The following is a 9,312-nucleotide window of genomic DNA, read 5'->3' on the forward strand; positions in this document are numbered from 1 at the left end:
CCCATGAATGATCTTACCGAAGACGAAGAATTGAGGTTTGTTTGTGCAACACATTGTCCAAAATTGTGGGTCCAAATTTGATGATTGTGTGATAAAAGTGGCACACCACAATCACGTAACGGGCCAGTACATCCGTCCGTTATGTCATATATGCAATTTGAAGCTTCAAACTGCCAAGTTTGTGCCGGTATTTTTCCACGGGCTCAGCAATTATGATCTTCACCATTTCGTCAAAGAGCTGGGCTATGACAAAAAATCATCCATCCGTGTGATTGCCGAGACCGATGAGAAATACATTACTATCAGCAAGTGGGTGAATATTCTACCGGGCTATCATGGTAAGATGAGCAAAATGATGCTGTGCGACGATGAGTGCACGTTGTGCGCTGCTGGCAAGAAGCCAAAATACAGAAGAATTGAACTTAGATTCATCGATTCTTACCGCTTTCTCCAGGCTAGCCTTGAAAAATGCGTCGCCATGTTGGACGTGCCGGAAGTTACCAGAGATCATTTCCCAGATGTGTCCTTGGACGCTATTCGAAGGAAAGGAGTGTACCCATATGAGTACGTCGACGGGCCCGAAAAGTTAGACGAGACGGATCTTCCGTCGAAAGACGCTTTCAATTCAACCTTGAAGGACTCCGTGTGTTCCGACGAAGACTACGCGCACGCCAAACGTATGTGGAACGAGTTTCGATGCTGCTCGCTGGGTGATTTCCACGATCGATACTTGAAGCTGGACGTACTTCTCCTATTCGACGTGCTCCAAGCGTTTCGTCAAACCGCTATTCGTGATTACAAAGTCGACCCTGCGCACTTCGTGAGTCTTCCGGGATTCACCTGGAATGCCATGCTGTATTACAGTAGCATCCGATTGCAACTTTTCGCGGAAGATCAATGCGACATGCAGCTTTTCATCGAGAAATGTATCAGGGGCGGCATCGTACAATGTTGTTTAAGACATGCGAAAGCAAACAACAAGTACATGGGAGACGAGTACGATCCCAATCAGGAGTCCAGCTACATAATATACTTGGAAGCCAACAACCTGTATGGTTATGCGATGACACAGAAGCTGCCACAGTCTAATTTCGAGTGGTCGGACATCACCGAAGAAGGACTGAAACATCTGCTTCACGAGGATAATTTTGAAGGATCGACAGGATACTTCGCGGAGGTAGACTTGGAGTATCCTTCAGAATTGCACCAGCTCTATTCGGATTTTCCTCTGGCGCCTGAGCTAAAATGTCCTCCTCGGTCCAATCAACCAAAACTGCTTCTGACGTTGGAGACGAAGGATCATTACGTAGTGCACTGCAAACTGCTGAATTTCTATCTCCAGCAGGGCCTTGTTTTAACTAAAGTGCACAGAGTTTTGAAATTCACGCAGGGCAAATGGCTGGAACCATACATCAACATGAACACCCAGAAGCGGCAGGTGGCGGCGACATCTGACCTGGATAAGGATATGTATAAACTGATGAACAACGCCATCTAAGGAAAAACAATGGAGAATGTAAGGAAATACAAGGACGTCAAGATAGTTTCGGACGAAAAAAAATCCATGAAGTGGGTTGCCAACCCACGCTTTAAGAGCAGGAAAATTTTCACCGAGAACCTGACGTTGCTTCATCTTGACAAATCCTGCACTACGTTCAACAAACCGACGTACGTGGGGGCTGCAATTCTCGAACTGTCGAAACTGCAAATGTACGAGTTCCACTACAACATCATGAAGCCACGATACAAAAATCAAATCCAGATCGCTTACATGGATACGGACAGTTTCGTTTATGTGATGAAGGAAGATCCGTACAGGGTCATGGTAACCGAATTGAAGGAACATTTCGACACTTCGGGCTATCCACAGCCGAACCCCTACAACATTTTGCCAATAAACAAGAAAGTTCCCGGATTGATGAAGGACGAAGTGAACGGCGAGATCATCAGAGAGTTCGTGGGACTCAGGGCTAAATCGTATTGTATCAGAACGACCGTCGCCACCATCAAGAAGTCCAAGGGAGTTGGGAAAAGCACTGTTCAGGGGAAGTTAAACGTCGAGGATTACATCGAATGCCTGAAGAAGAAACTTCCCATCCTGCGGGAAGAGAGGAGGTTCCAGAGCATAGACCATGATGTGAAGACCGTGAAACTGAACAAAGTGGATTTGGATGCAGAGGACGACAAGTGAAAAGTTTTGAACTGCGGTATTCACACCGTTCCATGGGGCTATTCACCAATCGGAGAGAAGTTCAAATCATGCAATAACTGTAATTAGACTAATTCTAATCCTGTATATAACGAATCCACTTCGCACATACACACATGCTTCTGTAAATACTTTTTCATTCACTTCATTTCCGACATTCATCTATTTTTTTTTCTGAAATAAACGGCAGTCTCTTCCCTATCGTATCACCAAAACCCTTTCTATCCATTTATTGGTCTTTCCTACACTATCCCAATGTTGGTCTTGGGGTTGGCACAGAGAGAAAAGAAGGCAGCAGCTGAATCAGAATTCAGTTCACGGATAGCAGTAAGTCAATAGTAAATAAATAGACATAATAAAATAGGAGTTCTTCGCAATGCGTTCGAAAGGAGTGGCTTATCAAATCCCTTACTTGGAACTCAAAAAGGTTTCGGGCATTGATTATATACTCACGAAGAAGCAACGCGAGAAGAAAAACAAATGTTTAAAGAAGGAGCACGGGATGAAGCTCCTTCTCAGCAGGCCACAGCTAAGCAAGTTGCAAAAGTCTAGGTCAAGATAGCAGGGAGGTTTCATTTTCAGCATTCCCGCGATCCTCGCTGCTCTCGGAGCCGTGGGAAGTCTCGCAGGTGGCAGTGCCGCGATCGCGAAAACCGTGATCGATGCCAAGAAGAACACAAAAGAGCTCGAAGAGCAAAAAAGACACAACCTCGCCGTGGAAAACAAGATGAACGCTACTGGTTCCGGATTGAAGAGAAGAAGAACGATGAAGCAAACCACCGCAGCAGCGTTGAAGAAATTCAACCTTAAAAAAAGTGCCCCTTTCAAACGAAGATATTGAGTCTCTAGCCGAATTGTTCAACGTTATAAACTCCAGAGGTGTGTTCATGTCCGATACATTGCCTGCTAACGGACCCCGAAGTGGCGGCGAAAGCGGAGTGGTCAACTTGGATAATTCTCTCAACCTGGGAACCCACTGGGTATGTTATTGGATTGCTGAGGACGGAAGCACTTTCGTTTTTAATTCTTTCGGTGGCGTTCCGCTTCTCGCGCTTGTGAACTACCTGAAATTGACGTCCGAAATATTTTACAACGATGAAAGGATGCAGGGCTTCGACGAAGTGGTCTGCGGTCATCTCTGCGTTGTAATGCTGGTCATTCTTTCGCAACTAACCGGCAGCGGCGACTCGACATCGTTGGAAATGTTTCAGAGAGCAACGGATTTGATAAAACAATAGCGATAAAAGAAAAATGCTAGTCCTGCATTTGTCCAGCGAGACTTCAATCCTCAAACTGAAACTCCATTACGATGTAATCAGGAGCACTCTGCAACAAGAGTCGTTGGGGCTCGTGGCTTTCTACAGCATGTACTTGATTCGCAACGTAACCGAATACAACAACACCCTCCACGTGGGAAGCAAGAAGATCACCGTTTCGCCTGGACAATATAACCTGACTACGCTGCAAGCCCAATTGCCTTCGAACGTCATCCTGTCCGAGAGTTCGGTCACTCATCGCGTGGAGATAACGTCCGCCACAGAAGAAATAAACCTCGGATCCATCTTGGAGCTCTTGGGTTTCCCTAACAACAGCAGGTTGGCGCCGGGAATCAAGCACGTCGGGTCCTCTATTCCCAAATTCCTGTCCATAGAAACTTTGAACGTACATTGCAACCTGGCTCAGGGCATGGTTGTATCGACGGACGCAAATTGGGACCAAACACACAAGGAAACCGGTATAATTGCGACGTTCAAGCCCAATTCGGAATTCCTGGAGCCGATTCTTTACGAACCAGTCAAACTGATCTTTTTTCCCCATCCAGCACGACAAGTTCAGTGAAGTAGAACTGACTATAACGAACGAGAAAGGCGAATTGGTGGATTTCGTCGGAGCCATGAGCACGGCCGTACTAGCTATCTTGTAATAAAATAGACGGTTAATCGAAAGCACACGATGGATCACGTAGAAAGTTACGAACTGCAGTCCATCCCTCCCAATAGAAGGACGTTTGGCAACCTCAACGAACCGAACAAGGACATCGAATTTGAAGTGGACGTTGGTGACGGGTTTGTGCATCCTCATCGCGCTGACCTCTACATCAGATTCGAAATTGTCACCAGGAACGAAAATGCAGCTTACCCCGCAGGAGCCAACATCAGGCTGATAGACAATTTCGTCCCTCACCTCTTCTCCCAGGTGGAAGTGAGAAAGCATGGCACAGTCATCGACAGGATGGATAACCCCGGACTAACTTCGACCATCGTGGCGACCATGACGCACTCGAAGCCAGAGAGTTCGTACTACAAAGCGGCGGGTTTCGAAACCGACAACAAATTACCCGGTAAACTCAGCACCGTGCTATTCCCTCTGCGACTCCTCTGTGGATTCTTCTCCGACTACAAGGAAATCATGTGGAAGGGCGGTCTGAGGATCACTTTCAAGAGAGCGTCCAACGACAACAACTTGTTTCTGCGATGGAAATCCGCGACGGCTGGGGGCGCCGTAGACGATGCGAGCCTCCCGTCCGAGGGTAAGTGCGTGATAAAATCCATGGAACTTCGCATGCCGATCATCGAATACGAAGCTAACCACGCCACGAAGATCAAAGCAGAAATCCTGAAGAACCCGAACATCCCGCTCGAGTTTCAGATGTACCAATTCTTGCAGAGGACGGTGTCCGGGCGATACTTCGAGTTCGACGTGACGACACAGTTCAACAGCATCCAGTACGACATGCCCGACTTCGTGGTGGTCGTGTTTCAAACCGGTAGCGACGGCAGTCAGAATGCGGATTCGAGTGTGTTCGACTACTGCAAAGTTAGAAACATTTACCTTAAGAACGGGCGTAACGAGATTTTCCCCAGAGAGAACTACAACCTCGCGGAAGATGATTACCTGAAGCTGTACGAAGCTTACACAGCGTTCAAGAGGGTCACCATGGAAGGATCTACCGACATGTACTACACGCCAGCGGAGTTTATCCAGAAACGTCCGATGTACGTCATCAACACATCGAAACGCAAGCAGGTGGTGATCAGCGATCGCACGAGCATCAAGGTTGTAGTGGATTTCCAAGAGGCGATCCCAGACAATACAGTATGCAGCGTGATCCTGATTGCAGGGAAAAAGGTTGTTTACGATGTAAAGAACGAGAGAATCATTGAACAGTTTTGATATTTTTTATTGAAATGAAATAAATACAAATTTGTTACAAACCCCAACCCAGTTTTTTTTCGTGTGCATTGCCATTGTCGTTCCTAGAGCGGCCAGTCTTTCACCTATGCCGGCGTCTCTGCTGACTACCCTCCGGAAAGCCTGGTGTTCCAACTGCATGTCGGCATCGTGCCTTGCTGCGAGATCCCTGTTGTCCCGGTACACAATATCATGGTCTTTGCAGGCAGCGTCCAGGGGATTAACCCCCGGATCACCGCGATCCAGTCGCGCGTCCAATTTAGTGCCGGGACCGCAGTATTGGTAGCCGGGAATATGCATCTCGAAAGGCAATTTGTTGATTATGTCGTTGATGAGTCCCTTCCCTTCCGCCAGCTTCCAGAATCGCGGGGGCAAGATGTTGATGATGTTGATCAGATACCCGATGCTTTTCGGTTCGTTGACGATGAAGCGGCTTAGTTTGGAAACGATCATGTCCACGATGCCAACCTTTTCGTTGTGAAAGTTTCGGTTTCCGGCCCTTTCTTCTCCGGCGATGACCAGCAGCCGGTCCACGAGTTTACGAACGTCGTCCAGCCACACGAATTCCACGGGCAAATTGGAGTAGCGCTTGATACCGCTGCCGGTAGGCAGGCGAGTGGTGCCAGGTTGCTGCTTGATTTCGTTTCAAAACGGTTTGATGATGTTCCTGTACTTCTCGCTGCTACTCGACTTGACCCTGTTCTGTGATGGGTCGTTGTTCTGATACAAAGCATCGGTCATCTTGAGAATTTCCTTGTAATTGTCGTAATCCTCTTCGGAATACACGTTGGCGTCGGGGCGTTTTCTAGTGATCAGTTCCCATAGTCCCGGCGTGCCTGCGTACTTCTTGAAGAAACTTCTGCGTCCCGCTCGGCTCTCGTTGTAGATGATCATATCGTCCTTGTCGAACGTGACGTGCCAACTGCCTATCTTCCACACGACGCTCCCGGAAGGGTCGGGTGATGGATACAAACCGAAAACTTCATCTCTGTCATCGCCTTTGGTGCTCAGATATTTGGCTGCGGTCGGTCCTAATCGTATTCCCTCGACGGAAGACGAACTGCTGCTGCTGCTGGGCGACGGAAACCTAGTGGGAAGCGACGGCAGTTGGAAGTGTTGGAGAGTTGTGGTGGGTGAAGGAGGAGTGGGAGGATAGTCCGTAATGTTGCGAACTGCCACCGGCACCAACTCTGTGATCAAGTCCTTGTTATGTTCGGCAACATCTTTGATTTCTTCGCCCAGGTCACCGATCGCATCGATGAGCGGTTGCTCCTGTCGCTTCTTCTGCTCATAATATCCACGATTCTCTTCCTTCCACCCTTTGAATCGTTTAGCAAGGTACTCGGTCAACTTGATGTTTTCTTCGGCTTTCCTTTTGGACATTGCAAAATGAAGTTTTGGACCTATCTGTTTTCTTACAATTTTGTTATTTTATTTCGACGGAAGAAACAAGACAGAGCTGTCAATGAAATAATATTGTTGATAATCTTATCTTTTTCGTTGTTCATCTCGTACCATGCATCTGAAAATTTTCTAACACTCTGCTTATGATATCCATCAAGCATGACTTCCATTTCGTCTGTTATTGCGTGAAGATCTTCGGTATTCACGATCTTTTTCCCCGTGATTTTAAATATGTCATCCTTCATGATCATCTGGCACGGCACGGCGAACGCTGGCGAACTATCTGCGATATCAATTATTCTGTGGATGTTATCTTCTTCTTTACCCGACACAATCTTGAAGATCTGATAGAGCAGCTCCACAGGAAGATTGATTACATTAGCTGATCGTGATGTATTCATTTTTTTCTTTTTGTTCGCATCGTACTATTATATTACATTTTCTATCACGATAAACTCGTTGATCTTGTTACGATACTTCCCCTGGTTCGGTTTGCGAGTCATGTCTATCGTGGCGAAGCCGTAGTCGTCAGCATTCCAGCAATGCGTGCAGAGGTTGCGAAACGATTCGTACGTCATATCCCCTCCGACGAACTCAACGTACACGTGTTTGAGGTTGGTGGCATCCTGCCGAAACAAGCTAATGAAGTTCGCGTTGTCCCTGATCAGCTGCTTTGGGATCTTCGAGAAGGTCTGAGCCAAGTAAAAGCAGTCCATTCCCTTGTGGCGGCCTCGAGTGAAGTAGTTGCGAACCTCTTCCTGATTCTCGAGGATGACGTCGTCGAAGACAACCACCGAATTCTCACGACTATCGTCCAAAGGTACCATCTGCGAGGCAAAGGTGGCTATTTCCAGATCGTCGTAGATTGCAATCAGCGCCGGTATTTCGATTGCTCGAGGCTCTTGGAAAAGACGTACAGGTGTCTGCTCTCCCAATCGAGCCAGTGGGGAGCCAGGATGAAATTGTCTACCATCAATGTGGTTTTGCCACAACCCGAGGGCCCCACGATGAGGCATCTGATACTTTCGGGGAGAAATTCGCAATTTTTCTTTCTTCCTTTACCTTCGCCAACGTCCGGGAGCCTCTTGGTCACCTCCCAGCTCATACGATATCGATGGAATCAATCCAAGAATTCTGCGAAGAGGGAAGACCTAGCCACTTGACGTAAAGTTTGCCCTTGCTGCGTCGGAGCACTTTCTCCACAAGGTAAGCGTCCGGGAACCTAGTGGCGGACAGTTCCTGCTCGTAGAATCGACCCTCGATGTCCTCACCGTCCGCGGTGCTCTTCAGCTTGTAGGTGGGGATGTAGGGAGGTGATGAAGGCAGGAGAACATCAGTCACGGTGAAAATTTCTGTAGACCAGTTTCGAGTGAAACCTTTGTCGAACACTCCGGGGCGCTTGAACTTGCTCACTCTCACCTTGTCTTCTATTTTATACTTTGGTTTCTTGATTTTTTCGCCAATGTATCGTTTGCAGTACACTTTGGAGAGCAGCCACCTTTCGTTTCGCTTGGTCACTTCCAAGGGTTTCATCCCGATCGTCCTGTGAATTCGGTTGTTGTATTCCTCCACCAGTTCGGGCACCAGATCCACCCACTTGTAGTTCCCGCGGAGGGTGAACCGTTTCCACATGAGCCCCTTGAGGGTCCTGTTGAATCGCTCCACGATGCTTGCTTTCAGCTCGCTGTAGGTTGAATAGTGAAGAATACCGTTCTCCTTGAGCATCCTCCCGAAGGCAGAGTTGTAGAATTCCCTGCCTCGATCGGTCTGCAGGAAACAAGGGGATCTCTGTTTGAGAACAGAAGCGAAAGCTTTGCCGACCACGACCCCGGTCTTGTTTTTAACGGGTATGGCCCAAGCGTACTTGCTGAAAGTGTCGATCACGGTGAGGAGGTATCTGAACCCCTTGTTGATCTTGTGAAGCCCCTTGAGATTCCTCGTGCTCATCTCCACGAGGTCGGCCTGCCAGAGGTCGTCTATCCCTTTGGTGACCACGGGCAGTCGAGGATAATTCCTGCGGGCAGGTTTGTGCAGTTCGTTCACGATAGCTGCTCTCATGACAATGGAGGTGGTTTGATACTTATACACAACAAAGGCTCCGATGCAAAAATATGGAGCACGATCTATTATCTTCATTGCTTTCTTGCATTTTTTTTCTTTGCTTACTTGCTTGCTTACGATAGACGACTGACACTGGCGACGGGATAGGAGAGCACGAACTCCAAAAAAAGCGGTATCGGATGCTCCATATTCGTCTCGATAGATTCGGCGTACAGACGATCTCCGACGGAAACGTTGTCGTACGAGACTCCGACTTTCATGTTGTCGTGCTTAATCCTAAACAAACTCTCCCCGTGATGCAGACTTATCACGACACCGCTCGGCGGATGTAAGTTCACAATCCGGAGACTTCCGCCACCTAGCGAGAGTTCGTAGAAGATGCTATTGTTGTTGAAGATGAAGAAGATCTTGCCAGTGTTCTCTTCGAACTGCTTCACAATACCGTT

The 9,312-nt window shown here is 47.8% G+C and overlaps 2 protein-coding genes across 2 annotated transcripts; both read left to right on the forward strand.

Annotated features, from left to right (window-relative positions):
- Positions 1-343: 343 nt before the first annotated feature.
- LOC145983003 (uncharacterized) lies at positions 344-1,498 on the forward strand. The gene has a single exon (XM_083116284.1). It carries the CDS (start codon positions 344-346, stop codon positions 1,496-1,498), a length of 1,155 nt encoding a protein of 384 aa, XP_082972410.1.
- A 9-nt stretch (positions 1,499-1,507) lies between these two features.
- Positions 1,508-2,191, forward strand: LOC145983004 (uncharacterized). The gene has a single exon (XM_083116285.1). It carries the CDS (start codon positions 1,508-1,510, stop codon positions 2,189-2,191), a length of 684 nt encoding a protein of 227 aa, XP_082972411.1.
- The last annotated feature ends 7,121 nt before the right edge of the window (positions 2,192-9,312 follow it).

The sequence above is a fragment of the Lepisma saccharinum genome, unplaced genomic scaffold (assembly GCF_977018435.1).
Source record: "Lepisma saccharinum unplaced genomic scaffold, izLepSacc3.1 HAP1_SCAFFOLD_536, whole genome shotgun sequence".
Lineage (NCBI taxonomy): Eukaryota > Metazoa > Arthropoda > Insecta > Zygentoma > Lepismatidae > Lepisma > Lepisma saccharinum.